The sequence below is a fragment of the Hipposideros armiger genome, unplaced genomic scaffold, assembly GCF_001890085.2.
Source record: "Hipposideros armiger isolate ML-2016 unplaced genomic scaffold, ASM189008v1 scaffold_1292, whole genome shotgun sequence".
In the NCBI taxonomy this organism is placed as follows: domain Eukaryota; kingdom Metazoa; phylum Chordata; class Mammalia; order Chiroptera; family Hipposideridae; genus Hipposideros; species Hipposideros armiger.
The window spans coordinates 183,690-199,910 of NW_017732642.1; the positions used below are offsets into that span (position 1 = coordinate 183,690).

General features: G+C 35.3%; 1 protein-coding gene and 1 pseudogene across 3 annotated transcripts in view; one reads left to right on the forward strand and one right to left on the reverse strand.

Moving 5' to 3' along the window:
- The window catches only part of NUP153 (nucleoporin 153), a 74,715-nt gene that overhangs the window by 22,646 nt on the left and 35,848 nt on the right, over window positions 1–16,221 (forward strand). For 2 of the 3 annotated variants that reach the window (XM_019633369.1, XM_019633370.1), the window contains exons 6-11: window positions 2,998–3,114; window positions 3,203–3,238; window positions 3,873–3,929; window positions 5,904–6,050; window positions 9,312–9,364; window positions 10,428–10,554. In XM_019633369.1, the coding sequence (XP_019488914.1) occupies window positions 2,998–3,114; window positions 3,203–3,238; window positions 3,873–3,929; window positions 5,904–6,050; window positions 9,312–9,364; window positions 10,428–10,554 (537 nt within the window). The remainder of the gene's footprint in view (window positions 1–2,997; window positions 3,115–3,202; window positions 3,239–3,872; window positions 3,930–5,903; window positions 6,051–9,311; window positions 9,365–10,427; window positions 10,555–16,221) is intronic. The other variant, XM_019633371.1, reaches the window with a different exon arrangement.
- On the reverse strand, window positions 874–1,987 carry LOC109377113 (leukocyte elastase inhibitor pseudogene; annotated as a pseudogene).

A 16,221-nucleotide genomic window follows, 5' to 3' on the forward strand; every position in this document is an offset into this window, starting at 1 on the left:
GGAGTATATTTGACAAAGGTATATATTAATCAAAAAGCTCCCTCCTCAATCTCCCACCTCTAATGCTTGTTTAAATGGGACAGCATTCCATAAAGATGTCCCATCCATAACAACATGTATCAGTTGATGGCGGTTAAGAGTCTTTATCAGAAAACATATAAGCTGGTTAACAGTGAGATCTTTGCATCCTGTTTGCTTAACGGTTTTTGTCCTACTACATTTTTGTGTGTTTGTAGTTTCTTGTCATCTTTATGGTAAGATACCCACATCTTGACTCCTTGTGACCTCACACAAACTACCTATCGGGTATGATAAAGGAGAATTAAAAAAGGGAAGGCGGGTTATCACCAGGTGGCTCCTTAATAGTTTGAAAAGTAAAGGGCTGTAATAGAATACTAATCCTATAAACAAAGGGACAGAAACATTGGCCAAGACAAATTTGTCTTTATAACTGGGACCCTTAATTGGGGTGTTATCCTATATTTCAATTGAATATATTTTTTTAAGTCTCCCTTCAACAGTCAGAGTGTCTCTATTGTAGCTTCCAAAAATCTATCTGTGAAATAAATTACATTATTTTAATGTTTCCCAAGGCTATCAGAGTATAGCAGTTTCATAAATTATTACATTGTCAAGAATGTGTAGACATGTGATTGATGCATTCAGAAGCAATGACTAAAATTTTTCAATATAAAAAAGGAAAATGGATACTCATACCAAAGTTAATGGGTGTAAACAGCCAACAGGGCTGACCTTACAAAGGAAATTAAAGATTTGGTTTTGGAAGATAGTTTTATTAGTAAAGATACGAAAATCGTCACCATTTGAAAGTGCAGGTAATAAAGCTCTAGGTTGGCCTTATTTCCACAGTCCCTAAGGGGAAGAAAATCCGCCTATGAACAGGATGTCAGTTGAGAGATTGTGTTGAATGAAGAAAGTGAATGCATGGTGGACCACAAATTTTTTCCTTTGGCATCAGCATGCAGAAGGTGGCGATGCTTGCTGTGGCGGCTGCTGCTTCTATGTCCTCATTCCACAAAAGACCTGTGGACAATTTTTGATATGAAAATATCTCTGGCTCCTGACATGCCAGACAGATCATCCTTGCTATTAAAGAGATCCAGGCAGGCTAGGTGAGAGTTGAGGTTGTAGCTCTCTTCCAGCTTGAACCTGGGCAAGTGGACATTGACTTCAGTGAGATCCAGATTCTCAGGTTTGGTCCACTCACACAGTTTTTCCAAACTTAGTTGTTCCTCGATCTTCATCAGACCTCTGGACTTGTCCTCAGTGTCGTCTGGCAGTATAATAATCATACTGAGCTCCTTGACTTTAGTAAGGCAGTTCTAGCACATAGCACTTAAGGTCCTGGATGTAGCCATATGGAAATTTCTGATACATCATTTTCACTGTTTTTGTGTCTTTCCTATTCAGTCTGAGTGGTGCATTACTCCTGGCCTTTTTCATGAATTTTTTCCTGCCAATTTCCTTAGAAATAGAATTCACTAGCACAAGTTTAATCATGTTATCAGCCACACCTGCAGCCAACAGTTGCAGAATTTTCCCTTCTGTCTTCCCTTTGACCCACTCATTTATCACCTTCTTTGCATCTTCAGAGGCATGCTGAAAATCCACACTGGCCAATTCAGCACCATACATTTTTCTGAGTTGAAGCTAAGAACTGAGGGAGGAAATTATAGGTTTTCTCTCTGTATAACCCCTTAGCAAGTTTAAGAATATAGGCAGCTCCACACTTGTTGATATCAGCATTAACACTCTGAAACCGTAAATGAATCTCCTCAACCGTATCGAGATAAAGAATCTGGACACGTGTGCTGCAAGTAGTACCTCTGGTCCCCACAAAGATCATGGGTAGCGCTGATGAAATGCTTATTGGAGAGATGAAGATGTTTCTAGTAGGACTGTTCTCATTCAGGGTGTGGAAGAGGTCCAAGGCAAACCTGGTGCTTGCTGTGTTCAGCTGCTCCATGGTGAACGTCTCAGCTCAGCTGCCTGGGTGGGGCACGGGGCCTGGGAAAAAGGTTTTCCTAGAGGATTTTAATGTTGCCTTATGTTTGCTAAGGACTGGCCTGAACAGAAATTCTTAATGGGCATGAAATTCTTAGTAAAACTGATATAGAATATTGCAGCTACTCTGAATATATAATGAATGTTTGGTATCACATAGAGAAACATTATTTAAAGTAGTTATTATGGTTCAGTTTTACAGCTATTATCAGCTATTTATAGAAACTGGGTTGCAATTTGATTATGATACTGTATCTTTTTTATATTGAACATTACCAAACTATTTTCACTTGGTTATTGAAATGTTATAATGTATTCTTGAGAAAACAGTGTTTCTATTGGAATTTGTAAACATTGTGTATTAACGGGTACTTGTCTATTCTTTACCAGGTTGCATCCTTAACTCCAATTTTAGAAAGTTAAAATGCCATTTGTTAACAAAGCCTGTGTATTTAAATTTTTTCTCCTATTAAAATTTGAGAAACAAATCTGTTTAAACTTCTAAATTTCCACATTGCAGTAGAGTCTGCAGTCTTTTTGTTTAGTTATTTTGGAATATACTATAATTAAATACTATTTAACTCCCAGAATAACTAATATTTTAATACCGTTCTCCTTAATTCAGTGTTCTTTGATTTAACTATCAGGGATAAGCAGATCAAGGTAATGCTAGACTGTTCTACCAATTATCTCAGTTTTCCCCATTTAACATATTTGTAACTGTCAGATCTGTAGAGTGGTGATACTGTCTTACGATGTTTTTCTGATTGTGAAAGTGATGTCTCAGTTAGATGGATTTTCAATAAAGGCATAAAGAAAAAAGGTTGAATATATGATTAATGACACCACCCAGAAAGAAGCTGATCCTATTTCACTTCAGACATCCATGCTGTGTTGTAAATATTTTCATTGTCTGAAATATGTGCTGTAGAGTTCACCATTCCAACAGATAACATAAGGTTTGCTTTCTAGGCACCAGTCAGAAGACAGATGAAAGCTAAGCAACTCAATGCACAATCCTATGGTGTGACTAGTTCAACAGCTCGGCGAATATTGCAGTCTTTAGAAAAGATGTCAAGCCCATTAGCGGTAAATTTTTAAATTACATTAAATGCAACAGTGATCTAAAATTTGAGTTTAGTGAAAAATCTTAATTTTGTTATTTCAATATTAACAGGATGCAAAAAGAATTCCATCTTCTCCACTGAATTCTGTAAGTTGATTTTTAAACTTTTTTTTTTTTTCCTTTTAATTGGGGAATTGGGGGAGGAGAACAGTGTTGGGGAATTGTGAAGGAGACCAGCCAAGTTGTTGTTCTTCAGTCTTAGTTGTGGAGGGTGCCAGTTGCCATCTGGCTACCCATAGGCAGCTTGTAGCCTCTAAGCTCAGCGTGCTGTGTTCAATCTTAGTTGGGCATAGCCACCATCCCATGCGGGAGTCGAACCAGCAGCCTTGTTGTTAAGAGCGCACACTCTATCCACTGAGCATCTGGGTGGCAGCTCAGCTCAAGGTGCCAAGTTCAGTCTTAGTTGCAGGCGGGCTTAGCCCTCCATGAAACAGGCAGTCTTGTTGTTAGGAGCATGTGCTCTCACCAGCTGAGCCATCCTGCCACCTGTTGGCAGCTCAGTGGCAGCTCAGCTCGGGTGCAGCGTCACTGACCCATGTGGGAATTGAACTGGTGGCCCTGTTGCTCAGGGCTCGCGCTCTTAAGCTAACTCTTAACCAACTGAGCCACTAGGCCGGCCCAATTTTTAAACTTTTTAAATGAGATGTATTTTTATATATTGATGATGAAAGTTACATTTTGCAGTGTTTGCCATCTATTCTAATAATATTTTATTTTTCAGCCTCTTGATAGAAGTGGGATTGTTACCACCACAGATTTTTGGGCCAAAAGGGAAAAGGTACGACTTTTTTAGCAATTATTTATGCAAAGTATCAGAAATTTTGTGTTATTTATTATTAAGTCAGCAATTATGCAAACTGAATTTAGTTGATAGTCATTAGGGAACATGTATGAAAAATGAGATTTTTTTTTTCTTGATATTGTTCCTCTTGTGAGTGCCTTACTTAGCATAATGCTGTGTATGTAGTAGGTGCTCAATCAGTATTTTGTGGATATTTGGCATTCCCATCTTTAGCATCTCGGCAGTCTTTACGAGTAACTGTTACCTTTGGATAAAGACGAGTGAACAGAGCTTGAATTTTTCAGTAACCAGATGTTCAGTGAACTAATGTGCTTACTGAACATCTTTGTAAACTTTCCTTATTAATAAACATGTCAGCCTGCTGTGTGTAATAGATTTCAAATTGACATGTCTTCCGTTAGCCCAAAATACTGTTCCAAGATTACAGAGCTAATAGTACAGTGTAGATTATAATCTTGATAACACTTTTTATTAGTGTATGTTATTTCATTAACATCGTCTTTGGAGGTTACTGTGGGAAAAACAAAATGCTCGATAGGGTTATAAAGGTGTATTTTTTTTTGTTAATTATATTTGTGGCTGGTTAAATGTCCTTCAGGGGAAGCAGATTCCCAGATCCCTACTTATGGAAGCATTTATTACAACACCAAGTTTGTTCCCTAGGAAGTAATTGAATAAAATTATTACAAATCTCTGAATTAATTTGGGGACCGTATTCAAGATACTGATTAATTATAACTATTTTTACTGAAATTCTAACAGAGAAAAGAAAGTTAAAATTGAGCTTTTTCTCAAGATAATTTTCAATTTTTAGAATTATCTGGATGTTTGAAATCAGGCAACAGGGAATTGATTCATTATCAGCTGATGTGATGGGAGGAATACAACCCATTAGCTGTTTTTGTCACACTCCTATTTTATATCATATTGCTTAAAAAGAAGTAAATTTTAAAAATCGTGCCATAATAGATGTTCTGGTAAATAAAAATTTTATTAATGGTTTTGTGTAGTACCAATAAAATTTTATTAATGAATGTTAGGAAGTATAAGGGCCAACACACTTCATGGTTCTTGGATGTAATCAGAAGAGTCTGCGAAACAGATTGTCTCACCGAGTTGTAGGATCACACTTGTGGTGAGGACTTAGGGAAAAGCTAGTCACCCTCAGAGTTTTTGCCCTGAAACCAGTGCTGTTCACAGCTGCTGCTGAGTGAAAGGCCTGCCTGTATTCCTAGCATTACAGTCTGTGGACAGAGAAGCTCTTGGCTTCAAGGTCATCTGAAACCCACAGGATTTTATTGTGTTTCTGTGTAGCAAGAGACCGTTGACAAAACACTTGTGTACGTAGATAACACCACTTCCTGCTAAGCTTTGGAATTCTTAACAGTGCTTTACAAATGAGATTTAAGTGTCAGACTTTTGGTTTGGTTTTTAAATCACAGTAGCGAAACATTAAATTGAAGAGAGATTTGCTCACATTTTTAGCCATTAAAATATTTTCCTAGCTAGTGTAAAGGTATCTATTTGCAGCTGCAGAAAATTTAGATAGTAATTTGGGGGGAAATGTTCCAAAATCAATTTTTAGATCCTGTATTTAGTTTCTATAGTTGAAATTTATCCTAGAAAATCTTAGAATTGTAGAACGGTTTCAAATAATGTTCCCATTTTGTGTGTGTGCACAAGTGTGTCAAAAAACATTAAGTCTAGAATAAAATAGTCTAACCCATTTTGGAATTTTATATATATGTATGTATATATGTAAAAATACAAACACACCCCTTGGTTCTGTTACTATTAGTTCTTCTCTTAGTATTTCTTTGCATCCCCTGAGTGTTTCTTTTAAGAAGTACTTATAGTCTCTGGGTCACATTAGCTATTATAATTTTTAGCTAAGCATCACTTATATATGTGAGCATAAAAGTTGGTTTTTGATTTCTTTTTACCTATAAGGTGGACTCTCAATATCCTCCTGTTCAGAGACTCATGATACCAAAGCCAGTCTCCATAGCAACAAATCGAATTGTTTATTTTAAACCATCTCTGACCCCATCTGGTGAATTAAAGAAGACTAATCAAAGAGTAGATAAAAAACTCAGTGTGAGTATTTGTTTATTTACACTAGTCTTTGAGCATCGATTAAAACAAACAAGAATAAATAATGTAAAATACAAGCACTGTACCTTCACAGTCTACCAAGTAGATAATGTGTACAGTTGGTGAATTAATGATGGTTATGAATTGGTATGCCTTTAAAATGGCTGGCACCTTAATCAAATCCCCCATTAGTGTTTACTAGTAAGCACTAGTACGTATTCATGGTTTAGACCAGGGGTCGGCAAACTGGCTCACGAGCCACATGCGGCTCTTTGGATACGTTTTGTCTCAAAAGTTTGCCGACCTCTGGTAGAGCCAATCCTGTCCCTCACAACAATTTAAATATTATTTGAGACCCATAATATATTTTTACATAATCACTATTATGTGAATAATATCCTAGAAATTTTATAAATGAAACTATGATAGTTATATTTTCATTTCCAATTTTACTTCAGAGCCACAGTTTGCAAGCCTCAGTTTGCTGACCCTTGGCGGCTCTTTCATCTCAAAAGTTTGCTGACGCCTGGTTTAGACTAAATAATTTCTCCAGATTGGCTTCCTCTGTGTATTTTGTGTGTGTTCTTGGACTATGCGCAAATAAATTTCAGATATCACAGCTTCCATCTCTGAGTGTTTTGGCATGCATTTTCTAAGTCATTTCTCTTGTATTATCACATGTGAGAAACACGCCAGTTCCTTCCTAATATTATCTAATATCTAGTCCATGTTCAGATGGTGTTTGTAGCTGTGTTTTGAATCAGAATCCAAGCAAGTTTTGTACATTACTTTTGGTTTTGCCTTTCTACCCCTGAAACCTTCCCCCTCACCACATTGTTTTCATTTTAAATAACCTCTTTATTGGGATATAATTCAGATTTGAAAACATTGACCTGTTTAAAGTTTATAGTTCAGTGGTTTTAGTGTATTCACAGATTGTTCAGCTATCACCTCAGTAAGTTTTAGAACATTTCCATCTCCATTTTCCCGATCCCCCAAAAGCCCATCCCGTTAGTAGTGATCCCTCACTCCTACCTCTCCAGTCCTGGGCAACCACTGACCTGTCTCTGTAGATGTGCTTATTCTGGACATTTTTTATAAATGAAATTAAAATATGTGGTTCTTTGTGACAGGCTGATTTCACTTAGCATAATGGTTTTAAGGTTCATCCATGTCATAGCAAGTATGGGAACTTCATTTCTTTTTATGGCTAAATAATATGTCATTGTTTGCATATATCAGATTTTGTTTATCCATTCATGATTTGAGGAACATTTAGGTTATTTTTTACTTTTTCACTGTAATGTATTATCTTGCTATGAGCTTTGTGTACAAGTTTTTTTTTAATTGTGGACATATTATTTCATTTCTCTTAGGTTGTATACCTAGGAGAGGGATTGCTAGACACGTTTGTTTTTGAAGAGAACAGTTATCTTATAAAATGTCCCATGTTCTGGGTTTGTCTGTTTCTCGTGTCATTTAACTAAAGTATATTTTTTTTATTTACATAGCATCTTACTATTTGTGCCTTTACTTACATACAGTGAATCTGATCTGATCTTCATAAGAACCTCATTTCTTGAAATGTTTCAAAGTAAAGTTAAAAGAATAGCATAATGTTTACCCATTACTCTTTTATCTGGATTCTACCATCATGGTTACCATTTTGTTATATTTGCTTTATTAAAATTTAAAAAGTATTTTTAACATAATTTTGGACTTAGGCTTTTAAGAAAAATTTTAAGAACTCCACATTTCCTACATTTGTTTCATGTTTTTCTGTGTGTTTTTTACAAACAAGGAAATTTTTTATATAACTGCAGAAGAATGATCGAATCAGAAACTTTACATTGTAAACAAACTTTATAAATAAACATTGTAAATAAACTTTACATTATAAACCTGTAAATAAATCTACAGGTTTTATTTAGATATTGTCAGTTATCCTAAGAGAAAAAGAATCCAAGATCATGTTTTAGTCTACAACAGTTCCTTAGAATTTTTGTGGGGTTCTGTTTTTCTGTTTTGACATTTCACAACATCGATACTTTTTTTTTTTTTTTAAGCTTAGCCATCCTGCCACCTGTTGGCAGCTCAGCAGCAGCTCAGTTCTGCCCAGGATTCGAACCGCTGTTGCTCAGTGCTCACACTCTTGAGCGAGCTCTTAAACAACTGAGCCTTTCAGCTGGCCCAACATAGATACTTCTGATAAGTACAAGTTACTGTGTAGAATGTCCAGCAATTTGGGGGATGTCTGATGTTCCTCCTGATTAGATTACAGTTGTGTACTTTTGGTAGTAATACCACAGAATGGATGCTGAGCTCTTTCTTCTCAGTGCATCATGTAAGAGGCACATGCTCTCAGTTTATCCCATTCCTGGCAGTGTGATCATTACTGAAGGTGGTGTCAGTGGGATTTGTCCACTATAAAGTGATTATTTTACCTTTTATTATTAATAACTTTCTTGTGGGGAGATAACTTTGAGCACATAAATGTCCTTTTCACGCACTTGTGTTAGCATTATTGATGATTTTTGCCTGAATCTATTACGTCGATTCCCGAAGTGTTGTTTTCTAACTCCACTGTTCCTTCTACATTTATTAGTTGGCTTTTTTCTGTATGAAGAATTTTCTTTTGTGTATTTATGTGTTTATTTTTGAAGTCAATTTGAATTCTTACATTCAAGAGGTTATAATCCTTCATTATTTTAATGCTCACGTTGTTCCATATTTGGTCTTCAAGCTGCCTCTCATGTTCTGTTGATATTTCCTTATTATTTTTAAGCATATAGTTGCTTTTTAATGTTATAAAGTAATCCAGGCTCTTGTAAATTCTGTTCCTACCCCTGTAATCAGCCATTTCTCCAAGAATCCTGATTCCTTTTAGTGGACAAAATTTTAAGGTTCAGAGAATCATTTCAAAAGGAATATCCTTCTGAATTTGCTTGCTTGTTTAATAGGCCATAACAAGAGATAAATAAACGTATTTTTGTGGTTGGTAAGTGTATTATGTTTGGATACTACTATTTTGTTTAAAGCACACTTGTGCTCATGGATATTTTATATTTATATAAATTACATTCTTAACCCTTGTTTATCACTCTGAAGGTAGGATGTAAGTTGCAAATTTTAGGATTCATTAACTAAAAACCATGAAATCCCTGATTTCAAATATTAAAACTGACAGATAGAAGGGTGGGGTGGTATTAAGATTAAAGCAAATAAGCAAGCATATAAATATGGCATGTTCACTTTTTTTTCTAGACTGGAAATGAAAAAAATATGACACCAGGACAAAAGAGAGAACAACAAGAAGGGTAATGTCATCCTTATAACTGAAGTTTATATTTAATTTGTAAGACCTATATGTGATTCACATCAGCCTTTTTTGAAGATTAGGAAGGTTGAAAAATACTGGGTTGTCAGAAAAGGCATGACGTATTTTTTTTCTGTTTTCCATTGCAAAAATGGGTCATGTCTTTTCCGACAACCCGATAGAACCATTATACACAAAAAAGTCTATTAGCTTTTGTTTTGATGGTTATCCTTTTTTATCAACAAAGCATTTTTAAATTAAGGTATGTATATTATTTTAGACCATGCTATTACCCATTTAATAGACTATTGTATAGTGTAAATGTAGCTTTTATACAGACTGAGAAACCAAAAATATAGTGTGATTCACTGTATTGCAACATTCGGTTTATTGCTGTGGTCTAGAACTGAACCTGCAGTATCTCTGAGGTATGCCCATTATGATTAGGGCTGTAGCTTTGGTTAATTCTTCTTTCATTATCTTTATTACTTCTAAATTACTACCATCCAGGTTGTACATACAACCTTAAATACATTTTAAGGTTCCATTTCCTGAACTTCTCCAGTAAAGCTTGTTTTCCACATAGTCTTTTCATACAACATCTCTGGTTATCTTTGATTCTGAAAAACACTCCTATTATTACTGCTACCTATGTTTGCCATGTTAATTGTGTTTCCATTTGTCTAGTAGAGTTTCCCTCTGACCGGGTGAGCTGCAAGAGGCTTTCAAAGAGCCATCAATCTGTGCCACGTTAATTTGTGTTTCATCAAATTCTGAATCAATCAAGTATAAATTATGTGAGACCCAGTCCACTGCTAGCTCTATGACACTCTGAATATAGGCCCTGGTGGGTACAAGGAACACCAGAAGGCACACAGTGAGATTGTAGGGAGAGAGAGAGAGAGAGAGACCCTATCAACTTTTAAAATCACATTCAGCTATATATTTGTTTTCTTGTTAGCAATTCTCTAATTTTTAGGTTATCAGTTAGTTAACAAATTATGGACCAGAGTAATATATCATTTGTTTTAATTTTCTGTCTTTTTTTTTTTTTTTCCCCCTAGTGGTCTTTCTTATCCAAATGTCAGTATGTCTGCAGCCAATGGTTTACCCTCTGGAGTAGGTAATGGAGGTGGCAAGATGAGACGGGAGAGATCACGCTTTGTGGCAACTAAACGTCCAGAGGAGGAGGTAGGGTTATATAGTTAATACTCTTGATGTTTATTAAAGGCTTTGGTGTGCCATGGTGGTGAGGGGAGATCTGGAGGGGTGGGCTTTGGGGTGACCCAGCACAAAAATAACCCGACACTGAAACAGCCCCTTCAAATTGTGTGTGTGTGTGTGTTAAACTTCCAAGCTTTTAAATTTTAAATTACGTTCACTGTGACAACACAGAAAACCCATCCTTTAATCATGACTGTTCTTTTATTTTTTTTTAGCTGAGCCATCCTGCCACCTATTGGCAGCTCAGCTTGAGCTGGGAATCGAACCAGCAACCCTGTTGCTCAGTACTCACACTGTTGAGCGAGCTCTTAACCAACTGAGCCACTTGGCCAGCCCTAATCATGACTGTAACCTATAATCATGACTATACTCAAAAAACCATAATTCTTACAAAACAGAATTACAAATAAAATTCTTTGACCCTCAGAATATTATTATATGATTAGATTTAGCCAATTTCTGAAACGTCTATAAATGGATTCTTATTGTATGTATTCATCTCACTTGCCTTATTCTTCGTATTATTTATGAAATTTATCAGTATCGTGAAAGGTAACTGAGTTATTGAATTTCATTGTTACATATTTATCCAGTAGGAAGATTTCCCACAATCCATTCTGCAGGGTTTATTTGGGTTGATTGCTAATACATGCTGGGGTGAATGTCCATGCGCTTCTCCCTGGGCGCACATGCAGTCTTTTCTGTAGGCTCTTTATCTGGGAATGGGATTGATTATAGGGGATGACGCACATCTTCATTGTCCTTCAAGGTAGTTTTACAGTTTAACACTTCCACATGAGCATGGTAGGTCTGCTGTTTCTTTATCCTTACCTGTACTTGATTTTATTTCTGAATTTTTGCCAATATGTCTGTGAAGTGGCATTCCATTGGAGTTTTATTTTGCATTTCGTTACTTACTAGGGAGCAGGACATCTTTTTGTGAGTTTCTTAGCCATATGAGTTTCTTTTTCTTTATTTTTCTGATGAGGTAAGAGTCATTTGTGTATTTCAAACATAAAAGTTTGGAAAAGATACAGACGAACTGAAGATTGTTTAATTTAACCTTTCTTTCTATAGGTAGCTGTGTTTGTTTTCTCTGTACATTGAGTTGAACTCAGGTCTCATTTCAGTCTTTTTATAAATGAATCTCTGCTTAGCTGGATCATTTCAGTTTTGATTCATAGTGCTTTCATCTGTCATTTGTTTCTAATTAAACTTCACTTGTGACTTCTTTATTAACCTGTGAGTTATTTAGAAGTATATTTGTCGCCCTCAAATAAGAGATCTTGTAACAGTTTCTGTTGAAGGTAAAATCATGTTTTGATTGAAATCATGTTTTGATTGAAATTGTTGTATCTATTAGCACTAATTTTCTTCTTGTCTATTGGTGTCTTGCTTTGCTTACTTCAAGTGGGAGATTTTTGTTTTTTATTTTTCTTTATCTCCTCTTTTCCTATTTAGCACCTTTGTCACGGGGACTCTGACTCACCAAAATCATGACTGGTTTGACAGTTTGGACTTTATATTATAAGGCCTCTGTCACCATATTTATGCTTGAGGCCTTGGCTCGGTTACTGGTCTTAAGGGTGTGTATTTTTCCCTTAGTTTCTACTTGTTGCTGAGCTGGAGTGTTGCAAAGAGAGGGAATGTATCAGTGTACTATAACACCTTGAAATAAGATGTCGTGAATGTTGATTATACGTTGTATAAAATTTTTTAGTTTTCTTAGCAAATCGCTTTTCTTTCGTCATTAAAGATCTATGTAGACATAATTACATTTAAGAAATGGATTGTCTTGCCTTTTTTACATAAAATTAATATCGACTTATGTAGCATGAGCTTGTTTTTTAGACAAGTTTGTATATTTCTCAATAAATTAGTGGCCGTACCTTTTTGAAGTTTGTCTGTTTGATAAAAACATCAGCTTGGCTTGATGTTTGCCTGATGACACATTGGTGAATTTTATTTATATCTCTACAGTTTCAGTTTTTAAAGATATAATTTCTAAGGTGTTTCACTGAATCTCACTCAGGTTGCTACCTGTAGCTCAATTTTAGCCATTTCGCAGATTTGTATTCAGTGTGATTTTGCTGTATTAAAATATTTTGGGGGTGGTTTTGGTTAAGTGTACATTTGTTTGTGTGTTTATGCACGCTCTCATTAACTGGTATAGTGTTAGGAGCTTTATGAGAATTAACTCCTCAGACCTTTTTGCACCTCCTCCGTTGTCTGGGCCCCCCTCTCTCCATTCTGGCCAACTGCCAGTTTCACTTCCCAGGATACCTCAGCTACTTCTGTAGCTACCTAGCTGTGTTCCATACTGGAGTTACACTCTCTACATTTTTGAGGAAAGTGGTACTAAATGGTTGGGTACTCCAAAGTTTCTGCCTACCCTGTGTGTTTTTTTTTGGTTTTTTTTTTTGGTCTACCTAGAATAGGCTTGGATAGCCACTTCCTTACTTAGTTTGTATACAGTGCTATTTTGTGTGTATGTGTGTGTTTGTTTCGGATGTCAAATATGTTTATATCACTGGTTTCTTAATTCAGTTATAGTGAGTGGTAATGTTTGATAAGAAATCAAAGATTAATTTTTGTGGGTATTTTAATGATCTTTAGGGAAAGGTCAGATTGGGGATACTTTTAATGGAATGTAAGCAAATTATGCTACTTTCAGATTCTATTTATACTCTATAGGTATTGATGATTTTTGACCCACTGTGGTGCACCTCAGGTTAATAGAATTCTATATTGAAGATAGCCCATTTTGAAATACGAGGTACTAAAATTGTATTTTAGTTATCACTTTATCTTAGATTCCTGAATTGATAAGGGTTCAGTGGTAGTCACTAAATATTGGCATTTTGCCTTTACTGTGATATCAGTCTAGTTTTCATAATGAAAAAGTTCATTGATACAGAACTGATAAGTAGTATATAATAGGACCAAGTTTGGGGAATTTAATTGCTTGATATTATCATGTCAGATACAGTTTACCTAGTTGTATTTCAACTTCTTATTCTTTTAAAGAGTGAGAGTAATAAATGGAGATAAGAGTAATAAATCTATTTACCTTGTGTCTGTTGGGATGTCTGCTATTTAATAGGTGTATGACATTAGGCCATATATCTCCGTGCCTCACATTCCTCCTCCACAGCAATAGTGTCGACCTCATGTGAGGTAACCCGTATAAAGGTATATAGTTAACATATCATAAGTCCCATATTTGATGGTGGTTGTTTTCAACTTGAGTTGTCTATAAGCATTCAATTACAGTTCTTGATTTTCTTTTTCCCAGATTTGTGGAACCCACTTCTGATCAACCAAGTCAAAATTTTGGTGACTATGAATCAAATTTAGAATTGGTTCAAAGTCAATATATAAAGAAGCAGTATGTCCGAGCTTAAGGAGTTGGCGTGAGAAATAGGTTATTCAGCTGATGTGTCCATGTGTTATAATGTTCTAAAGGGAAGAAAAGAAACCTAGGGGTTGGAGATGGGAAGAAACATCCCAACAGAAATACCGAAATGTCTTTTGTTTTTCTTCTCCCCCCCTCCCCAGATTTGATTATAAGTTTTACACAGGAGAAATGTTGAAACAATTGTACAGTGGACACACGTATTCCCAGCACTAAGATTCTAATATTTTGTTTTATCAAATAAATATTAATCTTACTATGTTCTAGATGCATTGCAAACTAAGTTTAAGACATGAATATAGTTCACCCACTAATACTTGGGCATTGCACAAACTAAAGCTAATATTTGTTGTTTTTTAATTTAGCAAGAATTTACATGTAGTGAAATGTAAAATTCTTAAGTGTACCATTGAATGAATTGGACAGGTGTTTATTTCTGTATAACCCAAAGCCTACTGAGGTGTGGAACATTTTCAGTCCTGCAGAAAATTCACTCATGCTCCCTCCCGGTCAATACTCATTGCCTTCTGCCCCAGGGTAATCAGTATTCTCATTTTTCCCACCATCTATTGGTTTTGCTTGTTCTAAATATTCATATTAGTACTTATTCAATGTGTAGTGTTTTCTGTCTGACTCTTATGAAAATCTCCTGTGAAGATTCTTGTTCTCTTTTGTAGGCATATGTTTATTTCTCTTGGGTAAATACCTACAAGTGGAGGTGCGAGTAATTGTTTAAACTACCACCAACAGCATGTGAACCTTTCTGTCACTCTACATCCTTATCAGTAGTTGGTTGTCCTTTTTTAAGTAGTAGCCATTCTGCTTTGTGTATGCTGGTGCGTCATTGTAATTTTAATGTGCATTTTCCTGATGACTTGTAATGTGTTCTTGTTTATTTGCTTTTCGGCCACAAGTATGTCTTTCTTTGTGAGGTCCCTCTTCAGAACATTTTTGTCCTTTAAAATTTTGGGTTGTCTTTTTATTACAGCGTTATTGGAGCTGTTTATAAATTCTGGGCACAAGTACTTTGTCTGATACAGGCCATAGTAATATTTTTCTCCTACTGTAGAAATATTTTTCTCCTAGTCTGGCTTTCCTTTCATTTTCTTAACGTTATCTTTTGATCAGCACATATTCTAAATTTTATGAAGTCTGAATTTTATATATGTTTTTCCCTATTTTTTGTGTCCTAAGAACACTTTGCCTCTTCCTGGCTGCAAAGAAATGGTTCTTTGTTATCTTGTAGAAGATTACAGTAGTGCTTATGTTTTTTTATAGTTTCCTTTTTGATTTCTTGTGTGACGTGGATTATTTAGGACTGTGTTTAATCATGATTTTAATGTTTTAAAATGCATCCAGACTTGTTTTATAGCTCAGTGTATGGTTTGTTTTATGAATTTTGAAGATTTATATTCTGTAGTTTTTGGATATAGGGTTCTGTAGAAGTCAGATAAGATGACTGATAGTATTTTTTTGATCAGAAAGATCAACGCAAGAAATGTTCTTGCTGAATATGTTTTTTGGAAGATTGGTGTCTAGCTAGTCTATTAAAATTGTTGAGAGATATGAGTTAAAATTGTCAACTTTCATTTGGTGTAAATTTGTCTTTTCCCCTTTATTATATCAATTTTCGCTTCATATACTTTGAGGTTCTCATGATAGCATTCACCTTACATCTATTGTGGTTCCTCAGTGATGTGCCCCTGTTAATATTACTGAATGTGTGTTTTTTTAAATCTTTTGAAATAATTATTTGTCTTGAAGTCTACTTTATCTGGTATTCATATAGCCAGCCATTCCATTACTAAAATAAGCCTTCATTTGCCTACTAAACGCAGGTTCTATCTTTTCTATCAATTTACTTTCAGCCTGTGTCTTTATATTTAAAGCAAGTCTCCTGTAGATAGCATATAGTTAAGTCTTCCCTTTTTATCTATTTCTGCCTTTTATTTGGAATGTTTCTAATTAATGTAATTATTGATATGGTTGGATTAAAGGCCTACCATTTTTTAATTGTTTTAATTGTTGACTTTTTTATCTCTATCTCTGCATGTTATTGGGATCTCTTGGGATCAGGATATATGTCCTTAACTTTTTTACATTTTCTTTATGTTAATAATGTGTCACTTGTACAAATTTAGAATCCTGCAACTTTATAGTTTGATTTACCACCCTTCTTTCTTTGCAGTTAATGCTGTACTTGTGATTTGTATTACATT